The sequence below is a fragment of the Oryctolagus cuniculus genome, chromosome X, assembly GCF_051225735.1.
Source record: "Oryctolagus cuniculus isolate XC-2025 breed Fujian yellow rabbit chromosome X, ASM5122573v1, whole genome shotgun sequence".
NCBI classification, from domain to species: Eukaryota; Metazoa; Chordata; class Mammalia; order Lagomorpha; family Leporidae; genus Oryctolagus; species Oryctolagus cuniculus.
Genome location: NC_142888.1, coordinates 43,434,133 through 43,447,422, shown reverse-complemented (window position 1 = coordinate 43,447,422; position 13,290 = coordinate 43,434,133). Strand labels below are relative to the sequence as shown.

Genomic DNA, 13,290 nt, shown 5'->3' with positions numbered 1-13,290 from the left:
TCAGATCAGCTCAGCTCTGGCTGCTGCAGTCATTGGGGGAGTGAACTAGAGGATGGAAGACATCTCTCTATCTGCCTCTCTTTCTCTCTGTGTGTAACTCTGCCTTTCAAATAAATAAAATAGTAAACTTGAAAAAAATGAATCAATAAATCTTTTCTAAAAATAAAATAAACAAAAGTATCTTTTTTTATTATAAAGGCAGAGAAAGAGAGAGATCAATCTTTTATCTACTGGTTCACTCCCCAAAAATCTGCAACAGCCAAGCCTGGGACAAGAACTTCATCCTAACCTCCCATGTGTATGGAAGGGACCCAAATACTTGAGCCTTCATCCTCTGCCTTCCATAGCACATTATGAGGGAGCTGGATCAGAAGCAGAGCAGCCCAGACTTAATACAGCATTGCGATATGGGATGCCGGAGTTGGAAGTGGTGGCTTAATCTGCTGTGCTGCAGTGCCAGCCCATAAACTTACCTTTTAATTCTGTTTTCCCACAAAAATTTGTTTTCATATTTGGGAGGGAGGGAGAGAAGAAGGGAAGGAGGGAGGGAGGAAGAGAGAGAGAGAGAGAGAGCTCCCATTTTCTGGTTTACTCTCCAAATGTCCACATTTGCCAGGGCTGGGCTGGGGCCAAAGTCAGCAGCCAGGAACATAACCAAGTCTCCCATAAGAGTAGCAAAGATTTAATTACTAGAGGTATCACTGCTGCCTCCCAAGGTCTGCAGCAGCAAGAAGAGGGGGTCAGGACCCAGAGACGGGTATTGAACCCTCACATACTGATAATGGGAGCTTTCCCATCAGCCCAAATGCCTGCCTCCATTTTGTCATGAAATTTTTGAAGTACTTTCATATTTTATTGGAAAATCTCCCCCTTGATTCCACCAAATCAGCCATCTTCTTTATACCTAGGCCTGAACAGCGAAATAGATGGGAGAAAAGTCCTACAGCTGGGCTGATTTATTTTGCTTTACTGTAAGCCTCGATTAATTCTTTATATTTCCTGCAAACCCTACTATATGTCCCTATTGTGTTTGCTTTTTCATTCTAAGATTGTGACACTCAACCTCAGTTGCACATTAGAATCATGTGGGAAATTTTTTAAAATCCTGATGCCCAGACTATACCCTCCTATTCTGATTGAAAATAATACTCAAGGTTGGGATCTTGACAGTGTTTTTCTTTTAATCTCCCAGGTGATTCTAATGTGCAGCCATGGTTGAGAATCACTACTGTGAAAGAATTATTTCATATTTGTCCATCCAGCTCCACTTATACCCTGTCTCTGCTTCATCTCTTTTTTGAGAAAATAAAAACCATTATATGGGCATTTCTGTCTCTTTCATTTACCAAATCTACAGGCTCACCAACACCTGCAACCTTTCCCCATTTTCTCTTCCTTCATACTAGAATGCAGAAAGTGCCCCTGTTCTTATTAAGGACAAATTTCTTCTCTTGTGCTCTAGAACCCATCCTCTCTCACCTCCACAGAGATATTACTTCTGCAAGTATCCCCTCTCCTCCAACAGTGCTCCTGAAACTGAAACTGTAATGTACATGCAGATCACTTGGGGATCTAGTTAAAATGCAGAATAAGATTCAGTAGTTCCGGGATGGGGCCTGAGTTCTGCATTTCTAACAAGCACCTTTTCTCATTCCCATCATCATATAAATACGCTCTTATCTCCATGTTAAAGGGAAAAAAAAGATTTGTTTGACTTCACATACCCTTCCCAATAGAGCCCTATTTCTTTTATTCACTTCTAAACTTCTGAGTTGTCTACACTCATTATCTGCAATTCTTTACCTTAATTTAGGTCTTCTCCCTGTAATTTACTCCACAAGCCTTTCTATTATGACTGCTCTTGCCTGTGTACTCCTGAAGCCACTCTTCTCAAGGCCCCTGCAGTAGACCTTGTTGCAATGCAGTGAACATATCTCTATCACCCATGTAACTCCTCAGTGACATTTCACACATCTCAAACCTTTTTCACTTGAATATGATTTCTCCTGGTTTTCTTTCTACCTTACTGACTACAGTTTTTAAGTCTCCATTTTTGACCTCTCCTTTTCTGTGCAACTCGTCTAATTGTTAGAGAGTCTTAGGATTCTGTTCAGGATCCATTTTTATCTACACTCTCTCCCTAGATGATTACAGACTGTCTTGTTACTTTAAATACCATCTATATGAGGATGAATCCAGAATGTATATATGCAGCCAGACCTTCTCTCCATGCTCCAGGCTTATATATCCAGTTATCTTTCTGACATCTTTTCTAATAATGATTAATTGGAAGCTCACTCTTTTTTAAGATTTATTTATTTATTTATTTGAAAGAGTTATAGAGAGGGGGGAGAGAGAGAGAGAGAGAAAGAGAGAGAAATCTTCCTTCCACTGGTTCACTCCCCAAATGGCTGCAACAACCAGAGCTGGACCAGGCTGAAGCCAGGAGCCAGGAGCTTCATTTGGGTCTCCCACATGGGTGCAGAGGCCCAAACACTTGGGTCATCTTCCACTGCTTTCCCAGGTGCATTAGCAGGGAGCTGGTTTGGAAGTAGAGAAGCAGCCAGGACTTGAACTGGTACCCGTATATGATATATGAAGGCTGCAGGCCTTTGCTTATCCTGCTGCGACACAGCGCTTGCCCTGGAAGCTCACTCTTAATACACCTAAAACCAAAGTCTGGATTTCTTCCCCTCCTCATACCTGTATTTAAGCCAGTCTCCTCACATCAGCCATGATACCATTATATACCCAGTCATTGAAGTGAAAAATGCAGCATCATATTAATTCCTTCTTCTTCCCACTCATACTCTATCATTCATCAAACTGATGTTACTCCCTCTGTCTATAATTGTCACTGGCCTTCTAGTCCAAGTCATCATTATCATCTTTCCCCTGGATTATTGAAACAACTTCAACCCCCCCCCCCCCAGTCTGTTTATCACAAAGCATTTGAATGGTCTCTTTTTGTTTTGTTTTTGTTTTATGAATGGCCTATTAAAACATAAATAAGTTTTCTCCCCTCTCCCCAGGTTGTTGTTAAAATAAATATAATTTCTCTTACTATGGCCTTCAAGGCTTTAGATGTCCTAGTTTCTGCTAAATTTGTCTTCTATTACTTTCCCTCTTTCTTTCAAGGCTTCAGCCTTATTGAAATTCACATTCCTGGAACACTAAAGAGTTTTCAATCCTTTGGGCTTCTCCACTTTCTGTTTTCTGTGCCTGGAATTCTTTTCCCATAACTCTTACTTGATTGCCTCATTTTTAAGGCCTTACTTTTAGGTCTCAACCTCAATTAGAGAAGCCTTCCTTATCTAAACTGTCTTTCTTCTCTTCTCCAGAGTTGCTATCACTTCACTTTCTTTTTTTCACAGAATTTGTCATTACCTGTTTAGCATATTTACTTTCCTTCTTTATTGAATAGAAATGAGGACATAAACTGTGTAAAATACTGTGCCTAGTACAAAGCAGGCCCACATGTTTATTGAGTTTATGAATGAATCATAATAGGTAGTAATTTATGAGACTACTTCAAAAAGTTTGTGCCAAAGTAGAATTAAAATTAATTTATTTCAATGGAAATAAATTTGAAATCTATGCATAGTTTTTTAATAATACACATCTTCTGTGAACTTTCTGAAGACCCCTTATATATATCAAATATTATTTTGTCACTATAATATAAATGTTAACCTTAGGCTCCAACTATTAGCATTATAGTAGTCGTGCACTTTTAATTTTTACCCTTTTTCACTACTGCACTCAGCTCACCATCAAGAATCAAGGGCTTGGGTATTTATCCCAACTCAGCCACTAAACTTTGTGGCTATGGGAATTCTTTCCATTCCCTGGGGCTATGTTGGAGGAGGAGATAGTATTGGAAGAGAAAATTTTTAAGATCCTTGCCAACTCTGAAATCTACTGATCAGTGATTATTTAACACTCTTAGACACATAGTTAGTGTATTCGTTGCATAATTGGGGAACTTGGTACCCAGAGAAACTAGGCATTTGCTTCAAGCTACTCACCCACCAATAGTAAACTCAACTTTTGACTCAGCTTTTGCCCACAGGCACAGCAGGTAGGGGCCAGCTTGGACAGATGCCTCTGCCCCAAGAAGTCTGTCTCTGGGTTCCCTTAGTCATTGTGGACTCAAAGGAAATGAATGATACTGGGAACACAGCTAAAACTGTCTATTTCCTTATCCTGCCAGCAACAAAATGCACATTTGGCCTTTGCCCACTGTGAGCTGGTGTAAGGTTAGGTACCAAATCTACTTCTGAAACAAAGAGATTTTGATACCACTTTTTCAGATTTCTGTTGTCCTGTCCTGAGTTTTTGCTGATTGCCAGGCCTTGTGCTAAATGCTTTCCTTGGATGGATTCATCAAATCTTCATAACAATCTTGTTAGCCCTATTCATAGATAAAGAAACTGTTGAGGTGCAGGATATCAAATAATGTGTCCAAGTAAGTGTCACAGCTGATAACTGAATCCAAATAGTTTTGGCTTCAGAGCTTATAACCTTATCTAGCAGTTACACTGCCTCTAACTGCTCACATGGTTCTAGGCAAACAAGTGCTAAAGACATACTGGATTCAACACTCTAACTTTGCCTCTGGGATCAGCACTCATTCTTCTGTGAAAGTTTCTAACTGAGTATAACATTGGCCTGTTTGCTCTTAGGTCTATTCTCTAGTCTTCTGAAAACTGCATTTCTTAGTCTCCCTTGCTTTCTCTCTTCCTTTTGTCCAATAGAAGGCACTTGCAGGATGTTGGGAGGCAGGAAGAAAAGAGAAGCCATGTTATTTCCTCCACTTCCTGTTTCAGAATGATATTTTCGGGTGGTAATCATATTTCTCAATGGCTCCAACTTCCATTCAACAACTCCCTCCATTCAGGTTGCCCATTCCATGCTGTTAGCTTCTATTTGGCAGATCCTCTTTCTACGTTCAAGTAACATTACCATCTTCCATTATCCATTCATCCCTGGGAGCAGGAGAAGCTTTTGTGATTGCCAAATGCTGGATTGCCTTAGCATCCACCATTTGGCTTCTTAGCACTGTAGGTATGATATATTCCCCGTATTAATGCTTGCAATTTAAAAGACCTAGGGTAGTTCCCATTTTTCTGAATGATGTATACATTTTCTATAATCCCAAGACTACTCACATCACATAAGTTGATTTATACCCTTCAGAGCATAAATTATAATCTCTAATTACCTTGTATATGTTCCTATTTATTATCTATTTCTCCTCTACTCCAACTACATTGTAAGGTCTATGAGAAACGTTCTGTTACATTCTGTGCATCTTTCATAATGCTAGGCACATCAGGGCTCAAAAATACTGTTGAATGAATGGATGTCTCCTATGTGCCAGTCACCATTGTAGAAGATATCAAGGTGAGTAAATCATTGTCACTACGTTCAAAAATAAAATCTTTACACTTCTATTTAAATGACAGGAAATAGAAAACTGCATGTAGCCAGTGTGTAAGTTTGATAGGGATGCCGTAACAAAGTACACAGATAGGGTGGCTGAAACAACAGTCATTTATCTTGTGTTACCACAGTCCTGGAGGCTAAAAATCAAAGATCAAGGTATCAGCAGGGTTGTTTTCTTCAGAAGCTTCTCTTCTTGATTTGTACATGACTGTCTTCTCCCTGACTCTTCACATGGTCTTCCCTCTGGAATTGGCTCTATTCACATATCTTTGTCTTATGAGGGCACTCATCAGATTGGATAATGACTCTAATGACCTTATTTTCACTTAATTACATTTTTAGAGACCGTATATCCAAATTTGGACACATTCTGGAGTACTAGGGATTAAGATTTCAACATATGAAGGCAGGCATTTTGGTGTAGCAGGTAAAGCCACAACCTACAATGCTAGCATCCCATATGTGCACAGGTTCATGTCCCAGCTACTCCACTTCCGATCCAGCTCCCTGATAATGGGAAAAAAGCAGCAAATGATGGCTCAAGTGTTTGAGACCCTGCCACCCATGTGGGAGACCTGGATGAAGCTCCTGGCTCCTGTCTTAAGTCTGGGTCAGACCTGGCTATTGTGGCTACTTGGGGAGTGAACCAGAAAACGGTAGATCTATCTCTTTTTGTCTCTCTCTATCTCTGACTTTCAAATAAATAAATCAATCTTTAAAAAAAAAGACTTTAACATATGAGTTTGGGGAGGACACAAGTCAGCCTGTAACAACTAGGAAGTGAAAAAAGATCATTTTCCACTGTGAGAGAGCTAAATGGTGGTATTATAGGCATTAGATGATAAAACCAGGGCCTGTAGGTATTCCTGGAAAGCTTCCTAAAGGTGGTGTGTCCAGTGCTAGATTTTGGATTCCTGACAGGGGCTGACGTTGTGGCACAGCAGATTAAGCGGCCATTTGTGACCCTGGCATCCCATATCAGAGTGCCAGCTAGAGTCCTGGATGCTCTGCATCTAATCTGGCTCCCTGCTAATGCACCTGGGAAGGCACTGGAAGATGGCTCAAGTGCTTGGGCCCCTTCCACACACATGGGAGACCTGGATGGAGGTCCTGACTCCTGTATTTGGCCTGGCCCAGCCCTGGCTGTTATAGACATTTGGGGAGTGAACCAGCAGATGGAAGATATCTATCTCTATTCTCTCTCTTCTTTCCTCCTTCCCTCCCTCCCTCCCCTCCCTCTATCCCTCTCTGTTACTCTGCCTTTCAAAGATTCTTGACAGTTTTGGTTGATTATCAGGGGAGGTACATCAAGATACTCAGCAAGAGAGAAGGTACATAGGTGGGAAAGGGAGAACATTGTAAAGTCACTGAGTTCCAGACTACCCAACTGGAGAGGAAGTTGAAAAATCACCCCAGGCCAGGATCCCATTTGATTTGGGAATCCCTTGTCAGAGGTCCATTCAGCTCCTGCCTGTACACCTCCTGTGACTGGGTACTCATCATGGTAACTGCTTTGATCTTTGGCTAACTCTGTCTAGCCAAAACAAATAGCTTGAATGAAATGGGGAGGGTGTGTTAAGAAAAAGAAGACAATAATGTTGTGTTGTGTAGCATGCCAGTGATGTCTTCTTACCTATTTCTTCTAGGAACTTCTTTTGATATCATACTTTATTTCAGTCTTGCTGCAATTGCAATCTTTGATTTTGCAATTCCATTCTTGTCTGACCTGTCCTGTGAGGAGCTTAGATTCTTGACTTGTTTGTCTGTGCTACTTTGGGCTAATGTCTTTCAGTCTCTGGGCTTCAGTGTTCTTGTCTAGAATAGGGAGTAATTAACATTCCATATTAATTAATTAATAGCTCTTGTGTCCATCTCACAAGAGTTATCACGAGATTATATGAGACAACAATGGGTGTGAATGTGATTGACAACATCAACTCTCAGCAGATGCAATGGTGCCAGCCTGGGTTGCCTTGTTCAGAGTTGGGAGCATCACGAAGAGGTGGGCGGTTTCTCCGTTTACCTGTTTTGCTGATGTACATTTGACTCATTCTCAGCAAAATAAGCAAATGGAAAATTCATCCATCACCAAGCTACCTTTCATGTTCCTGAGGGTATTTAGGGAGAAACCTGGAGTGTGGGTGTGTGTATGGAGAGAGATAGGGAGAGAGAGAGAGAGAGAGAGAGAGAGAGAGCTCAAGTAAGCAGAAAGAAGCTTGGAAAGCTACAGAGGGTGAAGTCCAGGCTTCATCTTTTTTTTTTTTTTTTTTTTTAGATCCTTTCTGTCTTCCAAATCTCCATTTATTTATATGTAAAATAGAGATACCTTTTCCTGCCTTCATAGGATTGTTCTGAGAAGTGAAAGTAATGCAGATGAAAGCCCCAAAAGAAAACAGGAGACCCCAGGGAGTATGCAGAAGGAGGGATGGGGGCAGGGAAGCATGAGCGCTGGCAAGGCTCCACCGGGGCAGGATCTTATTATTCCAAAGATTGGCCCAACACCTCTTGCAACTTTGGAGAGGACTTTCCGCTGACTCGACAGAATTGGGAAGCCCCACAATAAACAGCATCTAACTCCAGTGCAGCGGGGAAGCAGGGAGAGGTGGCAGCTGCTTCTCCCAGGCGGAGGTTATTCCCCGCCATCCTCTCCCTGCACCTCAACCCCCAGTTATCAAGCCTTAGTGGGGGACAAACGCAGCCCATTGGGACCCTCCCCGCCCCCTCGAGCTCCTTTCCTGGCCAAACACCCCCCCCCCCCACCTCCGGGAGCAGCAGGGCGGAGAGGCAGAGGCTGCTGGCTGGCATGGAACAACCTGACTGAAGGCGAGGTCCGGGGCGGAGGGGATTGGGCTATAGGGCGGTGGAGGAGGGGAGGCGAAGGGGGCGCTGGGGCTCATTCGCTCCATCCCAGCCCTCCTAGCCAGCCCGCGACAACCCGCGCCAGCCACCGGGCCTCAGAGAAGCCGGACTTCGGGGGCACCATGCAGTGGATAAGGGGCGGATCGGGAATGGTGAGTGCACGTAGCCCTGGCTTCCCCTGCTTGAGCCTCAGTCCCCCGGCCCCACCTCCAGTGTCTCCAGCCAGCCACAAAGCAGCGAGCCCCCTTGCTTCTGCCCACCGCCCTCGCCGCCGTCCTTGAGACACCAGTGAGCTTGCTGTGGCCATTTTAGGAGCCCCCGCTCCCCTGCCTGCCCAGGAAAGCCCCCTCCCATCCCCCTTCGCATTTCTGCCGCCCTCTGAGATTGGGGTAGGATGGCGATGTGGGATATATCAAGCACCTACGAGTAGCCTAGGGGTCACCTGGGTGGCCAGAGGGGCAAGCAGACTGGCAGAGGGGCTCTCTGGGAACAGTGAAACTGGAATGAGGCAGGAGAGCTGACACAGGATTGGAAGGGTGGGGGAGGGAATGGTCACAAAGCCTGAAATTGTGGAGGGGGTCTTATGGGAGAGCTGCATAGCCCCCCCCCCAACTACCTGTGTGTGTACCCCTTACTCCTGGCATGAGGGCCAGGGAGCCACTATGGGGGAGGCTGCCTGGGGGAGCTTTGCAACCCTCCTTTGCCTGGGCTGGGGTCGCCCTGTTCACACTTGGGGCTTGGTCCAGGAAAGACAGCTGCAGAAACCCCCATCCTGGAAATAGATCTGGGCCACATTCAGCTAGCAGAGCTCCTCCTAACCTCCAAAGGAGTGTGTGCTTTGTGCGTGTATGTGTGTGTGTGAATGTGTGTGTGTGTTTAGTATCATCTTCCAACAGTTTATTTTATGCCATGGTGCTTCCTGCTCTACCTGGAGACCTTGGAATGACTTCCCTTTGCAGAGAGGAAGTGGTGGCTGAATCCTGATGCCTCTCTGACTCAGCCAGGGGTACTTCAAGCCTAGTCAGGTGCTCTGGGGAATGGGAGGCCACCACGACTTTGTCCTCAACTTGGAGGCGTAGGCAAGAGAGTCTTGGAGGTCAGTTGGCATGGGTCAGCGGGCACTGATGGCATGGCATTGCCAGCCCATACTTCTGCACTGCCACCTACAACCACAGCTTAAGGAAGGTAGCCTGAAACGGGCAAAAATTGGTATTTAACTCCTATTTTTTTGTGTGTGTGTGCTCCCATTCTGGAAGGGAGGAAGGAATCTGGAATGGGCTGAGACTGTATTCAGAGGAGCTGTCCTCTTCCGTTCCTCAGGATTTCCTCAGGGTGTCTGTTTCACTGATTCTTAAAGGTGTATAGTTTACGTGCCTATATGCCTTGTCTTCAAGAAACCCTTTTTCCCAGACCTCCCTCCTCCCATGGGATCCCACTGTGGCTATATCAAATATTTGTAGGGCCAGAAAAGGTCAGAACAGGTAAAGACCTTAGAGTCTTTGTCATCCAACCAGGAAAGGTAAGCCACAGAGAGTGGGAAAATTTGCCTGGGGCCACAAACTCCTTGGAGGCAAATCAGAGTCTTCTGACTCTCTGTCATTGTCCTTCTTCACTGCTTCAGAGTCATCTGTTCAAATGGTGCTGAAAGAGACAGAAGGAACAAAGTCATGATCTTGGGAAAGGACTTTCTTCAATATAAACTAATGCCGTGAAATCAGTGCCAGTCCTGGCATTTCTGGCAGCTGAACCTAAGTGAGACTTGCCTCATCTTCCAAATAACTATAGTATAGGGGCTCAAAGCTACCCACTCATAACTGATTAAATTAATTGAGAAATTTGAAGTTTTGCCAATTGTGTGTGAAACAGAAGAGAGTAGCAGATATCTTATAGGAACTATGTAATTAAAGATCAATCAATGAAAAAAATTTCACAATATTTTTAGGGAGACAAGACACAGAATATTGCAAATTGAAATCATTTATGTAGCCATTTATATGATAGAATTCAAAAACTAAGAATAGTAAACTCTTTTCTAGCCTAAGAGAGAGGAAACTTCTAGCCTTAGCCTTGCTCTGCTGTTTGATGAGAATGCTTTGGGCTTCAGATTTCTCATCTTTAAATGAGGCCATTAATAATCAACAGAGTTACTTCCAGGCCTAAGACAGTAAGATTCCTAGAAGTAAATGTTGGATAAAAGATAACTAGTGGCTCATTATGAACAAAACAGGGAGTGTCTATGTAGCCACCATTTTATAATGTGGCTAGTGAAAAGGACTTTGCTTCTTGGTTTTTCCTTTGCAAGGCACCTGAAATTCAGAGTGTACTTTTATAGCAGTAAGAGTTCTTTTGAGAATATTTGAATATTATAACTTGTTTCAAGTGTTATACATAACACATTGTTTGAGATTTTACAGAATAAAATCTGTCGGTAGGTAGGTGGTGTCAAATTGTGAGTTCACTTTGGATGGTAAATTGTTCAGTGTATTTATTCATAGCTTCTTCCTGCAGTGTCCATTTATGCTGGGGTACACAGTGTTCCTAGAGGGCAAACAAAGAATGCTGTTCTCGTAGTCACAAGTCTGAGTTGGAGGGGCTTATCTTTTATACTTCTCAGTTCTGAAACTTTAGCATTTGTCAAACCTCTTTCATCTTCAGAATTCTAATATATGAAATGGATAGAAAATGTTTTATAGGCACTCTGTGGTCATTAATTTATTCAACAAAAATACTGAGTATATGCTGTGAGTTGGCACTGATCTAGGGACAGCGGAGACACTAGTGAACAAAAACAAATTTCTCATTCTTATGGAACATACACTTCAGGTGTTGGGGGACTGTTCACCAAACAGCCACATAAATGACCATGTAACATGTCAGGAGGTGCTAAGTGCTAAGAAAATCAAACCTGGTAAAAGAACAGAGATGTGGGGAGTGGGACAGTGTATTAGACAGATTGATCAAAGCCTATCTGGTTAAGGGGCATTGGAGCAGAGATTTGAAGGAAATGAAGGAACAACCTTCATGTGTATGTTTAAGGGAATAGGGATTTTAGGCATAAGGAACATGCAGAAAGAACATAATTGGTTTAAGGAACAGCAAACAGTCCTATGTCCTAGAGATAAGGAATCAGTAAGTAGAAGAATTGGAGATGAGGTTAGTGAGAAAGCAGGAGGCCAGTTTTATAGGGCATTTAACCTGAATAAGATGGGAAGCCACTGGAAGGTTTTAAACAAGTGAGGACCTAGTATGACCTATTAGCAGAGTAGATTGTAATGGCGCATGGTCAAGAGCTATGAGGAGACTCTTACAGTAGCACAGATTAGGAGTGATGGTGGCTTGAACTAGGGTGATAATTGTGGAAATGATCTATATGAAAGAGATGCGCTCAGAACTATTTGTAGATGGTTTGTTTCTTCTTCCTTTCTGATCATCTCCCTGGACACTCAAGTGGCTGAGAGTGGGGATAGAAAGCACACAGATGAAGTGAGTGCACACATGCAAGAATATTTCATATCTAAGTCAATGACTGAATGATCTGCTTTGGGCTCCTGGACACTAGTAGGGCTAGTGGAGGGTTGGTTTTATGTGGACTACCATTTAATTAGCTGGTTTGTAGAATTCTGGAAAATATTAATTATATTATTTGTACCTTGGAGATGTAATACACTAGCATATATGATTTCTATAATGGATCATGTTTTAATGTTCTCTATTATGATACTATTTTCTTTAAGGAACAGTACCATCAATTATTTTCTTGATTGGTTCCTTAATTTTCAAATAATTAACAATGAAAAAACAATAAATGTGCGAATTTCAAATGTATTCAAATTCAGAAGCTTATTCACATATGAATTAAAAGTTGTTTGCTCATTGAATAGAAATATTAGACTTTTGGTTTGCATTGCTTGACAGTTTTAGATTTTTTCTTTTTTATTTGACAGGCAGAGTTAGACAGTGAGAGAAAGAGAGACAGAGAGAAAGGTCTTCTTTCCGTTGGTTCACCCCCCAGATGGACGCCACAGCTGGCGCACTGTGCCCATCCGAAGCCAGGAGCCAGGCGCTTCCTCCTGATCTCCCATGCGGGTAAAGGACCCAAGCACTTGGGTCATCCTCCACTGCCTTCCCGGGCCACAGCAGAGAGCTGGACTGGAAGAGGAGCAATCAGGACAGAATCCAGCGCCGCGACTGGAACTAGAACCTGGGGTGCTGGCGCCGCAGGCAGAGGATTAGCCAAGTGAGCTGCGGTGCCGGCCAGTTATAGATTTTTTAAAAAGATTTATTTATTTATTTATTTATTTGAAAAGGTATAGTGACAGAGAGAGGAAACAACAGAGAGAGAGCGCTTCTATCTGCTGGTTCACTACCCAAATGACTGTAACAGCTCAGATTGGACCAGGCCAAAGCCAGGAGCCTGGACTCCATCCAGGTCTCCCAGTACCATCTTTCAGGTGCATTGGCAGGAGCTAGATCAGAAATGGAACAACCAGGCTTTGAACCAGCACTCCAGTATTGGAAACCAGAATCTCAAGCAGTGGCTTAGCCCACTGTGCCACAATGCTGGCCCTATTCACTGTTTTAGATTTTAAGCACACACATAAAAAAAAAGCCCTCTATTCATTGATCATATTGAGTGATACAATTGTTTCATTCTATTTCTTTATCTTTGTGATCACTATGCTATTATTGTTTATTTTAAATTTACTTTTTAAATGCTGCAACATGTAGTATCAGAGGGGTTACAGATACAAATAGTACTCAAAGCTACCTTAAATCATTTTGAATCTATACACAGTTATAGAGTTGAAAGAGCACATGTGGTTAAGTCTGTGTATAACTCAGAGTTCTTTAAGTCAACTTTTATGTAGAATACAATGTTGATTAAAGAATAAGTAATAAAAAGACTAATTTGAAACTTTATATATATTATTAAAATTCAGTAGTAACTGTGGGGAGCAACCCGGACTAGACTGTTACTGGAAT

At 42.7% G+C, this 13,290-nt stretch overlaps 1 protein-coding gene across 6 annotated transcripts in view; it reads left to right on the top strand.

Annotated features, from left to right (window-relative positions):
* ARHGEF9 (Cdc42 guanine nucleotide exchange factor 9) overlaps positions 1-13,290 on the top strand; it is a 407,314-nt gene that overhangs the window by 224,534 nt on the left and 169,490 nt on the right. The window contains exon 1 of one of the 6 annotated variants that reach the window (XM_008272703.5): positions 8,049-8,459. The exons of 4 other annotated variants lie outside the window; for them this stretch is intronic. In XM_008272703.5, the coding sequence (XP_008270925.1) occupies positions 8,430-8,459 (30 nt within the window). In that variant the 5' untranslated portion in view covers positions 8,049-8,429. Of the gene's footprint in view, positions 1-8,048; positions 8,460-13,290 lie in introns of those variants that run through there. One more of the 6 variants, XM_089323752.1, reaches the window with a different exon arrangement.